Source organism: Trachemys scripta, chromosome 1, assembly GCF_013100865.1.
Source record: "Trachemys scripta elegans isolate TJP31775 chromosome 1, CAS_Tse_1.0, whole genome shotgun sequence".
NCBI lineage: Eukaryota > Metazoa > Chordata > Testudines > Emydidae > Trachemys > Trachemys scripta.
The window spans coordinates 55,282,853-55,306,308 of NC_048298.1; the positions used below are offsets into that span (position 1 = coordinate 55,282,853).

The following is a 23,456-nucleotide window of genomic DNA, read 5'->3' on the forward strand; positions in this document are numbered from 1 at the left end:
GGCCAGGTCCAGCCTCCCATACAGGCAGCGCCAGTGGGCCTATAAATGGCTAAAAGTACTCTCAACAGTCATTCTGCACTTGCTCAGCCTGTTGAACTGCTCTTTGCTGCTGTCAAGTTGCCCTGTGTATGGCTTCATAAAACATGGCATTAAGGGGTAGGCAGGGTCTCCCAGGATCACAATAGGCATTTCGACTTCCCCTCTGGTGATCTTCTGGTCCGGGAAGAAAGTCCCTGCACGCAGCTTCCTGAACAGGCCAGTGTTCTGAAACATGCGTGCGTCATGCACCTTTCCTGACCAGCCTGCACTTATGTCCTTGAAATGCCCATGGTGAGCCACAAGCGCCTGGAGAACCATAGAGAAATACCCCTTCAGATTAATGTACTAGGTGGTCTGGTGCCAGAATTGGAATATGCGTGTCGTCTATTGCTACTCCACAGTTAGGGAAGCCCATTTGTGCAAAGCCATCCATAATGTCATGCATGTTGCCCAGAGTCACGGTCTTTCGGAGCAGGATGCGATTAATGGCCCCGCAAACGTCCGTAAACACGAGTCTAACGGTCAACTTTCCCACTCCAAACTGGTTAGTGACCGATTGGAGCAGTCTGGAGTAGCCAGCTTCCACAGTGCAATCGCCACATGCTTCTCCAACGACAGGGCAGCTCTCATTCTTGTGTCCTTGCGCTGCAGGGGTGGAGTGAGCTCATCACACAGTTCCATGAATGTGGCTTTCCTCATCTGAAAGTTCTGCAGACACTACTCGTCATCCCAGACGTGCATGACGATGTGATCCCACCACACAGTGCTTGTTTCCCCGAGCCCAAAAGCGGCATTCAACTGTGGTCAGCACCTCTCTGAAAGCCACAAGCAATCTCGTGTCGTAGCTACTACACGTGGCGAGATCAATGTTGAACTCCTCTTGCCTTTGTACTTTAAGGAATAATTCCACTCGTGACATGTTTGTAAGAGCGAGCAGCATATTGGTCAACAGTGCGGGATCCATTCCTGCAGACCGAAGAGGCAGAGCGCGCAGTACACAAACCGTTGAAAGATGGCGCCAAATGCGGATGGAAGCACAGGGATTGCTGGGATGCGAAGCAATACATCATGGGGCACTGGGACAGGACCCAGGATGCCCCACGATCCCCTCCGCCTTCCCACAACTCTGAGCAGCAGAAAAGGAAGAGATGCTCTGTGGGATAGCTGGGCAGAGTGCACAGCTCCGAATACCGATGCAAGTGCCGCAAGTGTGAACACACTATTGCGCAGGCAGCTGATAAGTGTGAACACACAACAGCGGTTTCCCTTCAGCGCTCTCTGAGCGGTGATGTAACTCTGCCAGCGTAGACGTACCCTTAAAAATCCATGGAGTAGGTAAACATCCATCCAATTGATCCCAATTAATCATCCTCTCAGATCTCTCACTTCTTCAATGGAGAGCACTTAACTTTCAGGATAAGTTGCAACTTGAGACCATTACTCCTTGTTCTGTCATCTGGTACCACTGAGAACAGTCTAGATCGATCCTCTCTGGAACCCCCTTTCAGGTAGCTGAAAGGAGCTATCAAATCCCCCCTCATTCTTCTCTTCTGCAGACTAAATAATCCCAGTTCCCTCAGCCCCTCCTCATAAGTCATGTGCTCCAGCCCTCTAATCATTTTTGTTGCCCTCCACTGGACTCTTTCTAATTTTTCCACATCCTTCTTGTAGTGTGGGGTCCAAAACTGGACACAGTACTCCAGATGAGGCCTCACCAATGCCGAATAGAGGAGAATGATCACGTCCCTCGATCTGCTGGCAATGCTCCTACTTATACAGCCCAAAATGCCGTTAGCCTTCTTGGCAACAAGGGCACACTGTTGACTCATATCCAGCTTCTCATCCACTGTAACCCCTAGGTCCTTTTCTGCAGAACTGCTGCCAAGTCACTCAGTCCCTAGTCTGTAGCAGTGCATGGGATTCTTCCATCCTAAGTGCAGGACTCTGCACTTGTCCTTGTTGAACCTCATCAGATTTCTTTTGCCCAATCCTCTAATTTGTCTAGGTCTCTCTGTATCCTATCCCTACCCTCCAGCGTATCTACCACTCCTCCCAGTTTAGTGTAATCTGCAAACTTGCTGAGGGTGCAATCCACGCCATCCTCCAGATCATTAGTGAAGATATTGAACAAAAACGGCCCCAGGACCGACCCTTGGGGCACTCCGCTTGATACCGGCTGCCAACTAGACACGTATCCATTGATCACTACCCATTGAGCCCGATTATCTAGCCAGCTTTCTATCCACCTTATAGTACATTCATCCAGCCCATACTACTTTAACTTGCTGGCAAGAATACTGTGGGAGACCGTATCAAAAGCTTTGCTAAAGTCAAGGAATAACACGTTCACTGCTTTCCCCTCACCCATAGAGCCAGACAACTTTTACCTATTCATCAGCCTTTCAAAAGTATACATTAAATTGTTTCTTCCTCGGACTATTACTCCTATTATTCCTTTTGAAGCTGGATTGCCTTTTAGGCACAGAATGTAGACCAATAGTCTCTTTCAATTACAAATACTATACTGTCAGTGTTAAAGAGTTCCATGTGTAGGTGTAGCAGAAAGCAGGAATATAGTCAAAGGGCCAAACACTGCCACTTGATAGTGCAGCTAAGTACACGAGAAGGGAAGTTTTAAAATGCTGTTTTTCTCTTGAGTCCCCCCAACCACGCTACAACCCAGCTGTGGTTCCTCTTATACTTTATTTTGTCAAATAACTTAACTGAGCATCCTGAAACATTAGTTACTTGTATTGGGATAACAACTAGACACCACAGAGTCCTATTTTGCTGGGAACTATACAGACACATAAGGAAGATAGTCCCTGATTCAAAGTGCTTACATTCTTAGGCCCTCATCCTTCAAACACATACATGCTTAACTTTATGTATGAATAGCCCATGACATCAGTGAGGCTACTCATGTGTACAGTTAAAGAGCATTTTTTAATGTTTGCAAGTTCAAGGCCTAAACATGTGAGAAGAATAACAGGTGAATAAAACAGATAAGTGTGAGGGTAGGACATGGTATAAATTAAGGAACTATATACACTAGCTATTTTGAGTGCTTTTTAGGCATTAAAACAGATATATGTTTAAGGAGGTATTTGCAGGAGGATAGTTGCTTTATGAGTTTCTCAGCATTTTAAATAAAATAAAAAAATCTTAAAAGAAGTTATCTGCTTCTGAGGCATTGCTGACGGCGTTTGACGTCAAACCATTGTATTTCCTTTCGTTTAGTGATAGCAATTCAGAAGCATCTGGCTCTTTTGATTTTACTTGCAGTGCTGAATGGGGAGCTGTTTCAGAGCTCCCAGTTCAGGTTCTTACGAAAGGGAAATATAGTTATAAAATCTACCTCTTTATAGAGCATTTTTCAATTTCTTGGAAAGCACAACAACTGGGCTGGAGGACATCAACTTTGTCTTTGGAGCTGAAGTCTAATATTTACTTTTAAAACAGGAATAAATAACTTAATTTTGCTCCTTCATTTTCATTTCCATCTTCCCCTATCCCCCGCTCCATTTCACATAATGAACATAAACTTTTTGTGGTAAGGTAGGTCCTACATTGGAAAGTATAAAACTAATTAATTTTGACTGCTTTAGGCCAACCCTGCAACCTGACCTGCTGTCCATCTCTTCCAACCCTGCATACCACACTGGGATAAGCGGGCTTTAGATCAGGGGTGGGCAAACTTTTTGGCCCAAGGGCCACATCTGTGTAAGGAAATGGTATGGCGGGCCATGAATGCTCACAAAATTGGGGTTGGGACACGGGGGGGGGGAAATGAGGGTTCTGGCTGGGCGTGTGGGCTCTGGGGTGGGGCCAGAAATTAGGAGTTCAGGGTGCGGGAGGGGGCTCCAGGCTGGGTGCGGGGGATGAGGGGAGGTGAGGGCTCCAGCTGGGGGTGCAGGCTCTGGGGATCAGGGATTTAGGGTGCAGGAGGATGCTCCGAGTTGGGAATCGAGGAGTTCCCACAATTCCCAGCCAATGGGAGCTATGGAGGCGGTGCTTGGGGCGGGAGCAGCACACTGAGCCCCCTGGCTGCCCCTAAACATAGGAGCCAGAGGGGGGAATATGCTGCTGCTTCCAGGAGCTGTGCGGAGCTGTGGCACATGCCCACGGAGCAGCCCCCAACCCTGCTCCTCAGCTAGAACATGATAAGCCCCAGACCCCGCTCCCCAGCAGGAGCTTGAGGGACGCATTAAATCGGCTGCAGGCCATAGTTTGGCCACCCTTGCTTTAGCTTCTATACTCAATTCAAATATGCATAGACCTCAGAATGCATAAGATTTAAAATGTACAGAAACTCTATTGATCCTGCTGGATCCTTTCACGTTAACATTGAGGTATAAGAAGAATTAAGGCTTATCTTCCAATCCACAAAGGTCTGTAAAGGTGTCATTGGAAGACTACCAGCAAGTATGGCAGCCTGTCTCCGAGCTCCCTCCCAGGACTACAGATTTCAAATTTTAGGTGCTGTGTAATACTACCACGTTCTGGGGTGTACAGCCAGAGAGCATGCATAGTCTGGTTTGAGAAAAATATGGTAGCAATGATCATTGTAACCAAAATATTTCATCTAATTCTGTATATTCTCTGTCCATCCCACAAGGGTCTTGCACTTAAAATGAAATCTAGCTCTGTATTTCAGTTTCCTTGTAAATACCACAGAATGACAGTTGTATCCCCTATTGCACTGAAGGAATGCATGCACAGTTAGCTAACCAGCCAGGTGCACCCCTTCTAAAGTGCAGTGTGGGTTGTGACTGGCCAAGTGGAGCTAGATGAAGAATTTAGCAGAGGAGTAGGTGAATCAACTCATTTCACCACCCTCTTTGGTGGTGTTTACAAGGAAACTGTTGCAGAAGTGTGTGTGTGGGGGGGTGCAACTTTGTTTTCTGCTTCAGGTCTCTTGGACTGATCAATGCGTAATAAGATACATAAAGAGTGATTTTTTGCTCCTCTCTATTGCTGTTTGAGCAATAGGTAAATGGTTTGGGTGATGACTCTTTAAAAGAAGGAAAAGGAATGGAATGTTGGAATCAGAAGGTTCCATGCCGTTGGGATTGACTGTTGAGAAGAAAAGTAAACAGAAGTGAAATGACAGTCATGGCAGGGCCTTTCGCAGGGGGGGGAAATGGGAAGTGAAGGAAAGTGAATATGCAGCACTGTAGAACGTAAGAGGTCAGTGTCATGGAAGAAAGAATGAGCTGAATAAAGAAAAACATAAAATAAGCCAACTGCACAGGGAGAACTGAAATACTCAGGAGAAGATGTGAGTACTGTTGATTAACATTTAATTGTATCAAGAATATAAAGAGTTAATTGTGGCCTGACCATTTTTAAACTCGAAAATTCAATCCTAAGGCCCAGCATGTTTTTCAGTGTTCCTCTGCAGCATCCTTAGACTTGTGATCTTGCTCTTCCCAGGATCCACATGGCAAGTAGTTGCCCCAGCCACCATTTTCCAATCCACTGCTCTAACTCTAGTGCCAGTGGCAGAGCTCCATTGCCCAAAGCACCTGCCTCTTTTTTCTGCTCTGAAAGCTGCCTTTTGACTCCACCTCCATGCAGTGGGCTCACTAAGACTGCAGATGAAGGGTGGAAGCAACCACAGCCTAAAGGGAGTGAGCTTCATGCACAAAGGAGACTGATAGTGCCTTCTCCATGGGTATGAAGAGGCGGGGAGGGGGACCCAGAAGGGGATCTGCTTCTGTTACTTCATCTAGAACCAACCGTATCAATATTACAAATTCAAGGGCCTGATTTTCTGAAGTGCACCTCCCTCAAACTGAAAAATCAAGCTGTTTCTTAACTCCACATTAAAGCTTTTGTACCAAATTGTCAGTTGGTGTATCTCCACTGAAGCCTGTAAAACAATGCTGACTTACAGTAGACGACGATCTTGCCCCTTGTCTCAAAAACCATAGTTAGTTCCGATGAGTGACTAAATGGATTCAGAGTTGCATAGATTTGGGGAGGAATTTCTGTATGTAGTGTGCTGAGACTCAGGGCTGGGCCTTGCCTCCCAGAAAAGAGACCTCTGGGTCATCCATGGATAACCACTATACCTTTGATCTTTAAGTGCATGCAGAAACTTGTCTGCAGATCAATAATTCACAACTTTCACTTTGCTCACATGGAGATCGTGGTTGTCCCAGGCTCTCAGACAATGTATTTCCTAGCTAGTTGCTATAAAAATGTTTAGAATTGGGTTCAAAAGCTGGGGGGGAAGTGGGTGCAAATAGAATTCAAATGGCTCTTGTGGTATGATCAAGAAAATCTACTTTAAAAAGTTGTGAAATAACTAGATTACATGGTCCATTTTTAATTTCTATTTTATTAGCTGGCATGCAAGATCACTAAGGCAACAGGATTTTATATACTGATGTAGTCTTCATTTAAAAAAGAAAGAAATACACTAGCTTCTTCAATGTGTATTATATTAACTATGTATTTATCTTTTGGATTCCATAAGACTACTCACATGAATAGTTACTCAGATGTGCGTTTGCAGGATTGAGCTGTTTACTGAATATTATAGGCACTGCCACCATCTCTGCCTATAGTTGCTTGACGCTTTCATTATAAGAACTAGTTTTCTTTGCTTATAACTTTGCCAAACTTTAACCATTGTGGCTGAAATTTTTCAGTATCTCCCCTGGGCTGAATTGTTTTGGAATGTTTCAGGAAAAGGGGTTTCAGTCATTTCTAAGAATGAGATAAGAGAAAAATATGTTTTGCCCATGTGAAAAAGATTCTTATAACCTTTAAGTTGAGAAGTGCTAACACCTTCATGCTTTGGATCAGGGACTTGAAATTTGACAGTGGGCTTGCCTTTGTGTTAAGGATGGACCTTTTGGGCAGTTTTTCTACAAGAGCAGCAAATTAGGCCAAGTTATGAGCCTTTGAAAAAGTTTCAGTTTGCACTTGGTCAGCAGAGATTTGTTAGAAGTTAACAACTAAATTCTCTGAAAAATCCTGTCTACCCTGAGCATGCTCGAACCTACAGCTGTGAGGTCTGAGGAGGGCTTTCCCTGTAATTGCCAATGGTGACTGCTGTGGCACTGGGCACCACAAGAGAGCAGGGAGACTTGCTCCTGTGCTCAGTGCTCCCCCTGCTGGAATCCAGGGAGCATGGAGAAGGATGCTTGACTGGAACACAGAGGGGACAAAGAGCTGGACTTGTGGTGGGGGGTGGGAAGAGGTGGGAGTGAAATGGCAGGAGTAGACTGCCACTGGGATAAGGCAGGGGACTGGGACAAGGAGTCTGGGTGGTGGTGAAAGGGGGCTTGAAACTGGGAGCTGATGTGGGGGCAAAGCAAAGAATGAGATTGGCTGAGAAAGGAGACTGGGTCAAGAATCCTGCGGGGGAAGGAGGAACAGATGAACAGAAAAAGTAGAGTTTGGACTGTGCTCTGGGGCTCAATCGGGATTGTATAGTGAAGAAGACTGTTGTCTGTAGGACCCCTACCTCATTTTTTGCAGAAGTTAGAAGGGGTGTAGTGAATGAATCAGGGGACTGCAAGAAGAAAAAGATAATCATGTTTAAAAGCAGTTAAATGCTGCCCTGGAGAATGTGTTTCTATCTCTACTCTGCCAGAGTTCCTGTGTGATGCTACTCAAGCCACTTAAACCAAAAACTCACAAGTGACCACTAATTGTGTTCTCATTTTCTTGGTACCCAACTTGAGGCCCTGGAATCTGATTTGCACAACTACTGAGTATTCACAACTGCAAATGAAGTCAAAAGGAGCTGTGCTTTGAACATAAAGTGCCATAATACTAAATAATCTGAAAGATTAGGTCCTAGGCATCTCAAATTGGGCACCTAAAATTAGTGGGCACTTTTGACCTTAATCTGTCTGGGACAGATTCACAAAGGAAACTTGGGCATTGTAACACCAACTCCTATGTATCCCCGGGGTTTTCCAGGCACCCAAGATCCCCATGCATTATATAGGAAAAGCTAGGTGCCTAAGAAAAGGATTCACAGAAGCCAACATACTGAGCAGGAAGCCACTTTAAGATAGCCAGTAGTAAAGCATACAGGAAGGGGCAGGGTTTAGGGCCAGAGGCACCTAATTGACAGGCTGGAAGGAGACGCTTCCTTCTGACATGAACCCTCTCCTGTAGTTAGGTACCTAAGTCAGGTCAGCACTTTCTCATGATAGACCTGGAGAAAGACCCCAACCTATGATAGCCAATGCACTGTGGTTATGGAACTCACATGGGAGGTGGGGGATCTGAGTTCAAAGCAGGCAGAGGGGGAATTAAAGCCTAGCTCTCTTGCATCTCAGGTGAGTGCCCTAACCAATGGGCTATTGGGTATAATGGAAGACTGATGGAGGGACACCTCAACCCCAGCAGTCTTTTTTGTGGGGGTGCTTTGAGCACATCAACTGGATTTGGCCCTGTAAGAAAGGGAACACCTATCTTGAGAATCCCATTGGGATTTAGGCCTGAGCTAGCATGTTAAGTAGCTTGGCACCATCAGGACTTCAGTGGTTTTGCACATGCCTGCTGACAAAAAGGCACCTCCAAGATTAGGCATCAGTGGTTTTTGTGAATACAGTGATGCCTAAATGTTGGACTTAGGCACCAAAGTCCCTGTGTGAATTGAGGCCTCTGGGTCTCAGTTCTTGCTCTATGAAATGGTGTAATGGGGTCCTCGGGGGGCCTAGCGGTTAGCATCCACTCGGTCGTGGGGTAGTGGTAGAGGAGTCCAGGCCCCTCCCACTCCACCAGGCTCCAACCCACAGCCCTAGGAAGGTCAGCCCTGTTTGGCCTCTGGAAGGGGCCCTCTGAGCTACCTTCCCTGGGTCGCTTCCTACTACTGCTTCCTTCCCTCAGTTTCTGATCCCAGACAAGGAGAAAAGAAAAAGGAAGCCAAACTGCCAGCCCCAGATGGGCTCCACATTCAGTCCTGTTCTGTCAGGGAGGCTTCTCCATCCCCTTTTGGCAGAAGCCTTTAGGATAGGTCTGCACTCCTCCACAGCCTCCTGCTTCTGAACTGGGTTGCTCCCTTTTCAACCCTGTCTCCAGTTGGAACATGATCTGCAGGCTTGGAGGGATGGGGCTAGCTGGGCCAGTATAGTCCTTTAATCCCTTCTGTCACAGTGTGGGGTTTGTTTACCCCATTACAAATGGGAATAATATCACTTCACTAGGATCTTATGAACATAAATTCATTAATGTCTGTGAAGCACTTAAATACTATCCTGATGAGTGCCACAGAAAAGCCTATGAGGAAATAATTATTTACACCAGGATTTGAATCCTGTGCAGGTAAGAAAGCATGGGGACACACACTGAACAATGATAAAACAAAATATTGAATAACTGCTCAGTCATTGAGCACCATCCACCCTGTGAACTGAATGTGGGGGTGGTCCTGTGGAAGAGAATGTATGTATGATCATATAATGCATATATGCAAGGGGACTGAATTAAAATAATCTGAATTCTGCCATTTCCTAACCTTCATGCATTACATTATTTCAGGGTAATTTGTGTGTGTGTAATTATATCTAGTTTTGATGTTTAGTCACCTCTTCCAGCTTACAGGCTTAAATTTTTAATGTAAAAAGAAAGTAATTTTGATGATAATACCTAGCTCTTATATAGTGCTTTTTATCAGTAGACTAAAAGTGCTTTTCAATGATGGTCAGTATCATCATCCCCATTTTACAGATTAGGAAATTGAGGCAGGGAGAGGCCTGCTGGGTTACAGCAGGCCAGTGGCAGGTATAGAACCCAGGTCTCTTGAGTACCAGACCAGGGCTCTGTCCACTATGACACAATATGCCTCTCAGAATTGTTTTTACAAAACACATAACAAATAACTTGGTTTCAGTGATAGCAAAATTTAGAAATAAACTGCTTTTGAAATAAATAAGTTTCTGCCCAGGGACAGATTGTACTCCAGAATTCCTGAAGACAGTGCTTAGTAATGGAATTTTCCCTGAACTACTGTACAGAATTGCAAGCTTGACATTAAAAATATCTGACCTGATTATGGCCACAGGGCCAAATTTGCAGAAGTGATAAACACCACTAACTCCAACTAAAGACAATGGGAGCTATAAGAATTCAGAAACCTCTGGTGGTATGGAGGGAAAGTCTGACCCACAATTTCTTAAAAGTTAAGATGATGAGTGAAGAATGAGCCCATACTGTTTGAAATGTATATACTAGAACAAATAACCTTCAAAGGGTTCATCCAGAGACAAGCATATTTCACTTTTATGGTCTTAATACACCAGCAAAATTTGTAGCGTTAAAGAATTCTCATTTGTAAACTAATTAATAAATTAGAGTAATCTGTTCAAGGATGAAATGACACTAAAAGCAGTTTCATCTAAAGAAAGACCATACTTTTCAACTCAAGCTTGCCAAAAAACAACTTCACAGTTCTATTTGCATCATGGCATATACTCCAGGTAAGTCCCTGCATAGTCTGATTTGGAGGCACACAATTTGCTACCAGAAAGCAGTTTTCCAGAATCTAAGTGACAACATTTACAATTGCAAAGCCTTAAGAACATGAATCAAGCATGAACACATGCAGTGCTATCTTATTAAGTCCCTGCAGAACCTGAGACAATAACTAAGAGCACCACCAAATATACTCAGGCCTACTGTTTCTTCTGATCCCTCCACCAGCCTGCCTCTTCAGCAGAACTGAAACAAGGTGTACAGTACCAACTCCTGAACAACTTCTCCACTAGACCTGCCAGGGAGTCTCTAGGAGCAAACAACTGCTCCTTAGTTTTGTGCACAAGGCTGGGTGGGAAATCAGGATTCCTCCTGTCCCTGCGCTCCAGTTGCCTCCTGGACCGGTTTATGCCCACCATTCTCAAGCGAGAATCATAAGGAAGACACCCTCCTGGCTCAAAATTCAGAAATAGCAGGAGCTCGGTTTCTATGGGGCTGATAAACACTAGTGAAGTATCTGGAGAAGAGCATGCCCATGTGCTCCTCCCAGAGCAGTGCAAGAGTGATGCCATCATGCTAGTGCACGAAAGAGGATCCGAAACTGACGATACATGAAGTGCTATCAAACGTGAAAAGTGAACCTCAAATAAAGAAAAATGTATTTTCCACCAGCTTCTTTCAGTTTTGGTAACCTTAAGTGTAACTTGTAACTATAGTAAGTACAATGTTTTCAGACAGTGTGATATTTGAGGTAGTGTCCCTTTACTATCTGACCAATGAATAAGTTTGAGATTTTTCCTTTAGCTGGAAAAAAAAAAAAATTATACATGTACTACCACATTATTCAGGTAAATACAGCAGCCTGCTAAGCATCTTCGGTGCAGCTTTGCTCACCTGCTAATAGTTAATACCTAATATATATTACATAGCCTAATAGTCAATAGCTTAAAAAGTCATACAGTAATTTAAAAAAAGAATTAAGTGCCCTTAGGTAACCATACAGTGACACTATTTTAAGCATTTCAAATCAGCTTGAACAATGGGACTGAACTAGTTAGTTCAATTTTGTTAAATTGACGTCTTGTCAGATTCGCTTTCAGGTTTCCATTAACTAGCAGTTTTCTCAACTCTTTTCATAGTATAGATCAGGCTGAAATTCATTAACTGTCTCACTGACCACCTCGCCTTGAATTTGTGATTTGTGATTGCAGGAATCGCTTCCCTTTTCATTTACAATTACATAAAATCCCTCTGCTAACCAGAGCAATTGCTTATTCAGAGAACATTTAATGTATTTTAGCTATCTTTTACTGTTGTCTAATAGGTGGAAATATAAGTAAGATGAACCAGCATCACGTGACCAACAAATGTTTCATGGACCACTAGTAGAAACCGGTACAATCCACAATCTTGAGATCTTTTACACTAGCACAATGTTGGAACATCTGGACTTCAAACGCTATGGGGGAAATGTTTGTTAGTTTTTTTTTTAAAGTTCCAGTGGACACCCCCCCCAAAAATAACAACATTTTATTGGGCTTTAGTTTTGTGAAAAATTTACAAAAAAAAAAAAAAAGAAGAATAAACCCTTAAATTTGGCTTGAAGCATAACCCAATAATCTTCTTTTAACATTCAGCAGAAACACATTCAGCAATACGGAATTTAGCCCACAGTTTCATATTTCAATTCAACTTTCACACATGCAATAAGAAATCAGTCCCCCGTATAACACTGTACAGTACTAGCATTAAATTTTAATTACAGCTGTCATGGTGTCAGAAAGATTACTACTACCACCAACCAATTCAGACCAACTCAGGTGTAATCACAAAGTAATGCTTTCACAGTGGCTAGTCATGCTTACTTTAGAGATTAAGCAAATGAATTGACTGTAAGCAACTCAGTATTTCTTTTAAGAATTGTACCAGTTGGCCATCCCATATGCAAATCTCTGAATTCTACTGTTCCCTGGATATATTTACCACAGTATCACCACTTTCACATCATTCAGAGCCCCAGATTTAATATCTTTGCATTACAGGTATGGTAGTCTTGAATTTACTTACAATCAAAGCAAAAGTACTTGCAGTATTATACATAAAAGTTGTTTTTCAAAAAAGTCTGAAAATTTTGTACTTACTATTTAATAAGTACAAATAGTACTTATTTAATAGTAAAGTACATATTGTTATATGTAACAATATAAGTATTTTTTTTAAAAAGTTTACTTGCATGCAACAAGACTTCGTATATAGTGAGCTTTTCCTTTTATTTGTGTGTGGGGAGGGATGGAGGGAGAATTCTACACAGTAACACCACAACAAACAATTAGTTTTTTAAAAAACAGGAAAGTAGAAAACAGATTAGGAGAATTTAGGAAGTGTAATTCCTGAATTTACTTAAACCAAGGTTTTCAAATTGACTAGTTTTGAGATGATGGTATTTGTTATTGAGATTATTTAAATGGTCAATTCTGCAAACCCCTACTTACATGAAGAGTCCCACACCTTCAGTGGGACTATTCATGGGTAAGAATTTACAGACCTGCCATAATATTGCAGGTTCTTTTCCATTTAAAATATGATAAAACAAGCATGGTACATTAAAATTGAGTATATGCTTAAGAGACGCTTTTTTTTAAAAAATAGGATAATATTGCACAGTTCAGTAAAGATATTGATCAATGATTTGCATGTCTTTAGTAACATCTTCTTTAAAACAACCAGTACTCTAAAGTGTAATAAAGAATTAAAAAGCATTAAAAAGTAAGTAGGGGGAAGGAAAAATGGCAGGTATTCTATACTTTTGCTCAGTAAATACCCCTTGTTAGAGAGTATACACTTTTCAGTAATTGCGAGCTGTGCAAACATAGAAGTCTTGAAGTTAACGCCAACACTTCTACATGTGTTGTTACTAAAAATGCTTGAAATATATCTATCATGTGAAGTGTCTGACTATTTCTCCTGTAGCCAAATGCTTAACCCACAATTATGGTTACAGTATTCCTTTCCAAGATTTCATCCTATACTACACAGTACTCTGTGCACAACTAAAGAAATGCACTATATAACGGTCCTCTCTAGCCCATATAATGGGCTGCAATTACCAAAAAATACTAGTTGAGAAAATACACTAGCACTTCAATTTCAAGAATTTACAAATTACTGAGATAGTAGTTCCTATCAACATTTGGCTAGCAACATTACATTTCTGATTAGCAGTAATTAACATTTCCAAGCAGCAAGAGTAGCAAAAACAAGGATGAAAAGGGCCAGTGAGAATAGGTGAACAACATTTCACCCTCCAGAAAGGAGAAAACACAGTAGTGGCATGCTAACAGTGCAGCTGTGGCCTGGCCTGTAGAGAGCAGCAGTTGGACAAATAGATTGCAAGCATAACACAGTAGTGAAGATTCAGACAAAATGACTAACTGGAACTATGATGTAGAGCAGTGGGGATTTTGTTTCACAATTAAACTTGTCTCCCCACCCCCTTTAAAAAACAAACAAACAAACCACTTTTACAATGTAAATAATCCTAGATCACTAAATCTGCATGATCTACAAGAACATTGATTCCACAGATAATATTAACATAAAAAAGTAAATCAACAGCCTTGTATATATAATCTAAACAATTTTTGTAGTTTAGTTTTTATTTTACATTTTATACCAATTTAAGTTACGATTATAAGACCCATACAATAATAATGAAGGGAAGCTACCTACAGTAAGGCAGTGGCATTTTGTTCTATCTACATTTGATCCATGACTTTTTAATGTCACACAAGGAGATATTTCATAACCTTTGAATACCACTCATTTCAAGTGATTGCTATATATTCAGAATTCCAATTTAAAAAAAAAAAAAAAAAAAAAAAAAACTTCAACCATCAGTAAGACAGCATCTGCCGTTCAGAACCACGAACAATGCACCTAGACAAAAGTCACCTTTAGAGAAATTGGGTAAAATCTTTAATTTAATTCCTCCTCCAACCAATCCCCCATCGCTTACCCCAAAGGAAGGTACACTTTCACGACAAGAAATAAAAAGCATTGCAATATTGCAAACATTAGTTACAAACCGTATCAAATGGTACCTAGCTATATCAAATTAAAGTATAAAGATCAAACCATTGTTTAAATTTAAAACAACACATATTGTTAAGATGTCAGAGTCACGGGTTAGAGTCTAACACAGACATTTTGTACCTTGCTGTTAGCTAATGTAAACTGAAGCATCAACCTAATAGGCCGATTCCAAAGGCACGCACTAAAAAGAAGCAAACAGTAATTAAGTGCTGAAATTGACCTAATTAACTAAACTAAGAATCCAGATCTTCCTGCAGCTCCTTGCAGGTTTGCAAGATTCCTATAGCAATAAAGTTACATAAACTGGGCTGCCAACCACGAGCTCAAGAAGGGAGAGGTTTAAGAGCAAGGAGCGAGCCCGGAACAAGGTCTCCAGGAGAAGACAGCAAATCCGCTCCCATCCCCACTGCCCAAGACCTATCCCCCGCGGGGAACCTCCCCGTCCCCGCCGGCGAGATCGGGGCAGCGCCTTGCTGCCGAGCTTCCCGGATCGCACAGGGCAGGACCATCGCCTCGACCACGGAGCCACAGCTCCGGAAGGTCCCCGCAGAGCTCTCGCTCCCTGCTGGTCCCAGCGCTCAATTCGCCGCTTCGTCCGCTGCTCGCCTCCCCCGCCCAGTGCGCGCACGCTTTATAGAAAGTCTCTTCTCGGGGACGAGAGGCTGGTGAAGTCCCTCGCTCCCCATAACGTCGCTTCGCCGCCGACTTCTGCGTCTCTGCCCCGGCCGAGTCCGTGTTTTGTTGACAGCTCTGTGGGCACAAAATGGGGCTGCTGCCGCGTCCATGGGCGCCGCCATTTTGTGAGGAGCCGCCGTTGTAGCTGCAGCCGCAGCCTCAGTAGCGGCGGCAACGGCAGCCCAGGCGTGTTGGAACGGCGGCAGGGGTCTGTGTAATGGTTGAATACAGTGACCCCCTCTAGGGAATCCCCAGCTGACAGTTACGTAAGGGACCGTGCGCAATTGCTGTACTTAGCACGGAAACCCACCTAACCCTGTTCGCAATCTGACTATCCTTCTCTCTGCACCCCCCCTCCCCGACTGCATACAGGCAAAAAAAATGATTCACCTCTGCCAAGTCTCACTCACTTAGGGAGACCCACCCACCCCTGAGTTCAGAAGCATTTTAAGACATGTTTAAAACTGTCTCCCGCTCGTGAGAAAGGCTTATGCTGTATATGTTTCAATTAGATATTTAGACCCCAATTCCTTATTTTGTTTTAAGTCTCTCATTCGTATTGTCTCAGTTTTAGCAGCCTTGCATACACTACTGTTGAAATACCCAAACCCCTCAAAATATCACAGGGGTGCTGATCTGAATGTTGTTCGGGGTTAAACTGAATGAGGGACGTTTTAAAAACAAGGCTGAGTGATTCTTTATACATTTTTCACACAGAATACACAACAAAATCCTCCATCCAGAGAGGGGAGAGGCGTGAAATACTGCCTGAGAGTTAATTCCAAACGGAGGGATTTCTGCCTCCCCCTCTCCACAATGAGTGTGACCTAGAGGGCAGCTCCTTTCGAACATCTTACTATATCTCTGTCTCTGTGGGTATATTCAAGCTGAAAGAGCAGTCAAGTTAAAAGAAAAAAAATCTTACATGACAAAAATGGTTTATTCCCTTAAGTAAGTTAGTACAGGGAGTATAAGGGCATTATAGTTTTCCTTGAAGTGCTCACTTGAGGCCATAATGTGCCATAGGTTTTAAAACAGAACTTCTTACTGACTTTAATGAGGAATTCTGTTTAAAAACTGCTGAATATGGCCTTGGATTTCAGTTTATTGTCTGTGAGAGAAAAATGCTCCTCCAGAGACTTATAAAGTGGAACAAGTGCTCACCTCAAGTTCTATTTACTCTATGAGAAGGACAAGTGCCCACCTGGATTATCACTTACTGGTCTGTAAATGAGGGATGAGTTTTAGGGAGGACTCACCTGGGATCCCATTTACTGTATGATCCCCTTCCCTCTCTCCCCCACCCCCACTTACTTTAATGAAAGAAGAACAGGAGTACTTGTGGCACCTTAGAGACTAACAAATTTATTAGAGCATAAGCTTTCGTGGACTACAGCCCACTTCTTCGGATGCTTTAATGGGAGCAGGATGGTGGCCTGGCTGAAAAACTATAAAAGCATTCACGTGGGTTCCTACATACTGTATGAGGGACAAGAGCTTACCTGGAGTCTCATTTATTGTATGCCAGGGGACACGTGGTGGCCTAGATGCTGGGCCTCATTATAAGAGAGGTCCTGTTCAATGTGTATGAGGGACAAGTTTCCCTCCTTATGAATTGTATGAGGACCAATATTAGAGAGAAACATACATTTGGAAATCCCATTAACTGCTCACAGGCATATATGTGACTTTGTCTGGGGTGTAGTATTAATAAAATTATTTAATTACAAAGAATATCACTTCTTAACCAGAAAGAAAATATTTACCTAGCAAGACAATTCACTCCCCTAGTGACCTACCTGCCTAAGGTATCACTCATTTAAGGGATCAGACTTCCTCATTGGGAAGATTTTACAATATTTAACCTCTTAAAGGAGTTTGGGGGCCTTTGAATGAAGTATGTAAAATCACCCTTATCATTCAAAATGCATTAGAGTGAGACACCCAAAAGTTTGTTTTTAAGTCAAAATCCTCCCGTGCCCCCTTCATTTTGTTAACTCAGTACATTTGATTTAGGCCAATTTAATACAGAGATTTCAAATCAAACTTTCCTGTTTCCTTGTTTCTCCCTCGAATAAGTCACTGGAATGATTCGTCCCTTTAAAGCCTGAGAAGAAGGGCACATTTCCCCTACCCCTAACCCTGGAACAACCGGTAGTAGCCGTTTTTTCCCTTCCCTCTTCTCCTTCTCCCTTTTCTCTTTCCGCCTGGCTTTGTGTGAAGTTTGCAGCACATTGCAGATGAGCCCTTAGTGGCGAGAGGAGCCTATTGTTCCCCGCCAGGAACTGCTTGCTGGAGCTGTGCTGGCTTTTGCCTTTCGAGCTGCCTTTTGCAGTACCTGGGCCGGCCTCTGGGGTTCGCTGTGTTGCGCTCTCGCCCAGGCAGCCGCACGGCGGCCTCAGATCTTTTTGTCTGAGAGAGAAGAGAAGTGAATCCCGCTGCCGCCGCCGCCGCCGCTGCTGCTGTAGCTGTACAGTGTGTGTGTGTGAGAGAGAGAGGGAAAGGGAGATTGCATGGAGCCGCGTCTGTAACACACACACACTGTCAATACCTCACTTCAGCTCCCCCCGCCCCACCACAACACTAACCCAATTCATTGTGTGATCCAGCAGCACCATGTTGAGTCTCATGTGCAGGCTGGATCGGTTGGGTTTGTGGTGCTGAGACAGGCAGCGGCAGGAATTACTGAGAGGTGCCCCTCTCCCTCCCTGTGTGTCTCTGCCTGTGTGTTGTGTGAAGACGGGACTCGCAATTACCACGCTCTCGGGGGCTCCCTTATTCCTTTTAAACTTTTTTTTTTAAACAAGCCCCTCTCCATGGCTGATCCCCGGCCGAGCACGGGCACCTGGGTCTCGTAAAGACAAGGAGGAGCCGGGGGTTGTTGTTGTTTTTTTAATTGGATTTTTTTTAAGAAAACCTTTTTTAATACAAAAAATGGCAAATTCGACGGGTAAAACCCAACCAGACCAGCGGAGAAAGGGACTCGCTTTCCTGGACGAGCTGCGGCAGTTTCACCACAGCAGAGGGTGAGGAAAATGGGGAGATGGAAGGGGAGGGGGGGAGGCTTTTAAACCGGCCAGATCCAACTTCCAGCCCCTTCCCTGAAGGACACGGCAGCCCCTATGAGGGGAGAAAAGGGGGCAGAGTTGACAAGTTGTGTTGTTTTGTGTGTATCGCCTTTGGCAGGTCTCCTTTTAAGAAGATCCCTGTGGTGGGTGGGAAGGAGCTGGATCTTCACGCTCTCTACACCAGAGTCACCACTTTAGGCGGATTTGGGAAGGTGAGTGGAAGTTTTAATTTGGGTTTCCCTCCCAGTAACCTCTTCCCAAAAGTCTCCTCTGACCCTCGGGGGCAGAGAGGGGAGGTGGGGTGGCCGGGAAGCGTCCCATTGAAAGCCGGTAAGAGAAGGTGGGGGGTGGAAGAAGGAAGGAAGCAGGCAGGCAGGTTGGTGGCTTGGCCTTGTTGGTAGAGAGATGAAGGGGGATCGTTGGGGGTGCAGCGTACACACTGCTTGTGCCTCCCTTTCCTCCTCCACAGCCCCCTTTTCCCTTCCCCTCGTTCCTGGGAGAAGGAGAGAGAGCAGAGTGTGTAGGTGTGTGTGTGAGTTTGTTTCTCTCGCTTGCGATTGCTGCTTTCTGTGTGTTTCACACAGGCAGAGACGGAGAGGAGCGTCTGAGTGCAGTTTTAGTGCAACTCAAAATTAGCGGGCATGTTTAACATCGATAATCGGCACGGAGCATGGGCTAGGAAATGATCCTCGCAGCCGGGGGGGACCAGGCGCTGCCCTCGGAGCCCTTCCCGGAGAGAAATAACAAAAGGGGCACCCAAGACGGTGTGTAATCAAATAGCCATCTTTAGGCTTCAAGGCTAGGGACAGAAATGTAGGCCTCAAAAGAAAGGCCTCTCTGTGTCTATGGATCTGTCTTGGGGGGACTCACCGGGACGGCTCCCCCGCTCCCCTGAACCCCGGACACCAGTGGGCGCCCCCTCCAAGACTTTCGTGAATCATTTTAAACTTCTTTGGGTTTTTAACGGACCGCGTTAGGATTTAAAAGGGGGCGACAGAGGGACTCCCGATTGGTTATTGTCCAGGCAGTAAAAACAAAACAAACAACCCCAAAACAATATAAACTCTCCGTTTCCCTCAGCATAACCAAATACATTAAATAAAATGTAAAATAGTGCGAGGAGCTGGATTATACCTGAGGGGAGACCACCAGGGACTGTCAATGAGAAATATAGCCCTATATCCCATATAGATATAGATCTTTCTCTATATAGTTTTCATATATTTATTTGTTTCATGGCAGCCCGTATTCCTTGTAATGTTCACTATCGACGATATATATGTGTGTGTGTGTTGTGTATCTCTGTCTGTATGTTGTTTTTGACAGGTATCTGAGAAGAATCAGTGGGGAGAAATTGTAGAGGAGTTTAACTTTCCCAGAAGTTGTTCTAATGCTGCCTTCGCTTTAAAACAGTATTACTTGCGGTAAGTGCTGATAAGGACTCTTTCAATAGTATTATTGAGCATGGGATAGCATTTTATTTTCAATGTGTGTAAATTTAAAAGCAACCCCACCCACCAAAAATACTCTAAAATAAAGCACTTCCTAATCGATTATTGAACTGGTTCACTGGTGAGTTGAAAGTAACTCTATGTTGTGATTGTTTATATTTGTAATCTGTTTTGTTATTGTTTATATTTGTATTTTACATCTGCCAGCCTTAAACCTATCAGGTAAACTTAAGTACGTAAACAATAGTCAGAGGCATTTTTATTGATTATTTTAAATTGACAGTACAGTAAAACTGATACCAGCAACCAAATTAGTATATTAGTTATTGAAACTTTGTTTCATTTCAGCGCAATAAAATGTCTTTATTGGTAAACTTGGTTACCTGTTTATGAAGTTAGACTCAGGTTTAAAAATACATCTTTTGTGGAAAGATGGTTTGCTTCTCAACAATATATAAATACACAATTATCAGCTGTTTGTCGTATACAATATTTTCAGTTGATTTTTATAATCTAGAGTTGTCAAATAGAATATTTTAATTTTTTTCAGTTACTTAAAAATATCAGTTTCCTGCAATTTTTTTCAGTGATCTTATTAAATTCCTTAAAGTAATGCTAAGGGTTATTTTTCTGACCTTTATGAACCTTATAGTGCATCTTCTAGTTTGGTGCATGTGCTACTGTTCAGTTACTAAATGATCTTTTATTAATGTTAATTATAACTTTTATCAACTGTAATCTGCATGAAAATATTCTTATATATATTCTAAAAGTGTTTACTATATGTTTAAGGAGCCAGCATTTATGTTTTTAAATTATATACATTATATTTTATAGTAATTTTCCATTTTTTTTAATGACAAAATAGATACAGGCTGTGCTTTTTGTATGTGATATATCCTTTGTGTGTTGTTTTAATTGTTGTTTTTTGTTTTCTCACAATGCACACAAGTTATATCTGTCTCAGGTTTAGCATTCTGAATTAGAAAATGCAGTAATTGCACAGGTGCACTTTCTATTGGCTGTCCTAGATTGACTTCCAGCTTGAAGCTGTAGAGTTCACAGCACTGTGTAGAGCAGTTATTGAGTTACAATGAAGTCTGGAAAACCTTAGTCAGATATCTGTAGCTACTGGATTTGTTTTGTGATGGTATCTTATTTCTTTAAAATCCCCACCAATTGAAGAAATAAACTTTTCTAACACTATGTACTATATTAATGGCTACTAATAGTCCTAGGAACAAGTTGGGAATCTCATTTTTGGGTGTCTTCCATCTATTTTTGTTTGTTTATTTTATTAATATGCAGCATTGGGAGAATATTGCTAAATATGTGCTGAATGACAGGAATTGGTTTTTGCTTTTTTGAGTTTTCCTAATGGACTATGAGATCTCAAACTCCTGAAAAATGTACTAAAGTTGTAATATGATTGTTGTCTGACCCCTCCCTTCTTTCATGTCCATATTTTCAAATTAATAAATGTCAGAATACTCAAGCTTGTTGTGGTAATAGGTTGTATACTCTTTGGGACAGTTACTGTGCCGCCTTCTGTGTTTTGAAAGTGTCTTGCGTCCTGTGGTCATTAGCACAATCCAAATAAGAAGTAATTTAAAATATATAATGTGCCATTTTTTATTTAAAAATACATTGGATTCTTAGTAGACCAAATCACTAAAAGTTTGTATGTTGTTAATGTAGTAGTATTGACAGGGTATTAAAAATAACTATTTTTTCTAAAAGATTTACATAAACAGTCATAACAGCTTTAAAAGAACTGTAATTGATTTTATTTTAGTGAAAATAATTTAAAAAAAATTGTTAAAATGAAAAATCTTTAAAAACAGTTTACGTTAGACTGTTCTTGAAATATACTATAAATTATTTTTTCATAATTTTTGCTATTCTTGTTTTGCTCATTGTTGGTAATTCCATTGGAAGATTAAGTGTTTTCTTAACTAACTTATTTTCCCTCCACTCTGTGCTCATTGGTTTGTTATTGCAAGGTTGTAGCTGGGGTACTGACTTTTTTTTCTTTGTTCAGGCTTTTTTTGGGGGGGAGGGGTGAGGAGAAGGAAGAAAGACACCAACACAAATATTAATATGACTTAATATTCCTTAAAGGGGCCTTATTTTCATGAATTGCTGGACATCTACCTTCTAAATATCAGACCCTTGTGAGGGGGTTCAGTTTAGGTACACAAAATCATTAGTTGCTTTTCAAAATCTTGGCCCACAAATTTTAAGGACTTTTGCAAACTGAACTGGTCAAAATTTGGGCCTACCAACCTTAGAAGTTTTTCCCAGTATGTAACATTGGGCCCGGATCCTGTAAAGAGACCTGCACAGGCAGCTGTTTATGGGAGCCCTGTTGAACTCTATGGCACTCATTGATGTTCACTGTTTGTGCCACCTGAGACACATTGTGCATACACCAAGAAGAATCATGTGGATACCTTAGCAGATTTGGAGCCTTGGTAGTTTGTGATGGTAGGAAGTTATATCTTTCTGTGAAGCATCTGGCATTGCACATTGTTTGAGATAAGATCTCAAACTAGGTGGACCATTAGCCTGTTTTGCTATATCATCTCTTAGGATTGTGTCATTTTGATTTAAAATTAATGCTTAAATAGCTAGTTAACTATTTGTATGACACATTGGTGATCCATTTGTCTTCATCAAATTGAATGCCTTGTCAAAGATATACCACACCCTTTTTCAGGTAGTGAGGGTTGTTGTTGTTTTTAAACTGTAACTATTTTTCATGTTGACTGTTGTGGAATTTTGCCAGATGAGTGTAAGAGTGTGTTTTAGCCTTCATTAAAAACATACATTTAAAACTGGATATGCTCCTGATCCCATGATAAACAATTCAAATAAGCTACAATATTTTTTCTCCAAAAATTATGTGTGAGAGACTGCCTGAATCACACTAACTGTTTGACTACATTTGGTTTGAGCTGTCTGACAGGTACAGCCATTCATGCGCTATGATTCTGTAGTGAGCAGTCAAAAGCCACAGTGCCAATAACCACTGATGGACTTTATTTGTTAATATAGTAGTGTAAGTCTCTACAATAGCAGTTAGTGTAATTCCCTTGGATCTTAGTGAAAATTAGCTATTTCATGTCAACTGAGATGAATTAGTAAAGCATTTTTCAAATACTTCTGTGTGGCTACTTTACAATGTTAATGGAAACATTTTAATATGGGGCAGTACATGTAAATGGTGGTCAAAAGCATGTTTTTACATTTCTTGTCAGCTATGCCTTGGTAAACATGTTGGCAAAAGAGAAGTTTAACAAAAAAACAGAAGTTTATTTCATGTAATGGTTGGGTAGGCCACCAATCATACAAACAGTTGCCCTGATGTGGCCCTTCCATCCATGTGGAGTCCTGTTAGTGGAACTTCATGTGGGCATAAACCTACAGGGATGTATCTATTTGTAGGTTCTGTGCCTGTAGGTGTATATGGGGAGCAGGTGGTAGGAGGGAAGAGAATTTAAAACCAAAGGTGCAACTGGAATATGGGTGGCTGAATTAAAAATAACTCTTACAGAGACATGAATTCTTTCTTTTAATATATTTGTGGTGGTTAGAGAAGTTAGGCTAAAGATTGTTGTTTCCTTTAGATATCAGGTAGAATAGTTTAAATTTCAGTCATGTAAGTAATTTTTAAAAAATTGTGAAT

General features: G+C 42.1%; 1 protein-coding gene across 1 annotated transcript in view; it reads left to right on the plus strand.

Moving 5' to 3' along the window:
- The first annotated feature begins 17,621 nt into the window (after window positions 1-17,621).
- Window positions 17,622-23,456, plus strand: part of ARID2 (AT-rich interaction domain 2) — a 166,616-nt gene continuing 160,781 nt past the window's right edge. Inside the window, exons 1-3 of the mRNA XM_034769978.1 lie at window positions 17,622-18,275; window positions 18,436-18,529; window positions 19,644-19,741. Coding sequence (XP_034625869.1) covers window positions 18,184-18,275; window positions 18,436-18,529; window positions 19,644-19,741 — 284 coding nt within the window. The 5' untranslated portion in view covers window positions 17,622-18,183. The remainder of the gene's footprint in view (window positions 18,276-18,435; window positions 18,530-19,643; window positions 19,742-23,456) is intronic.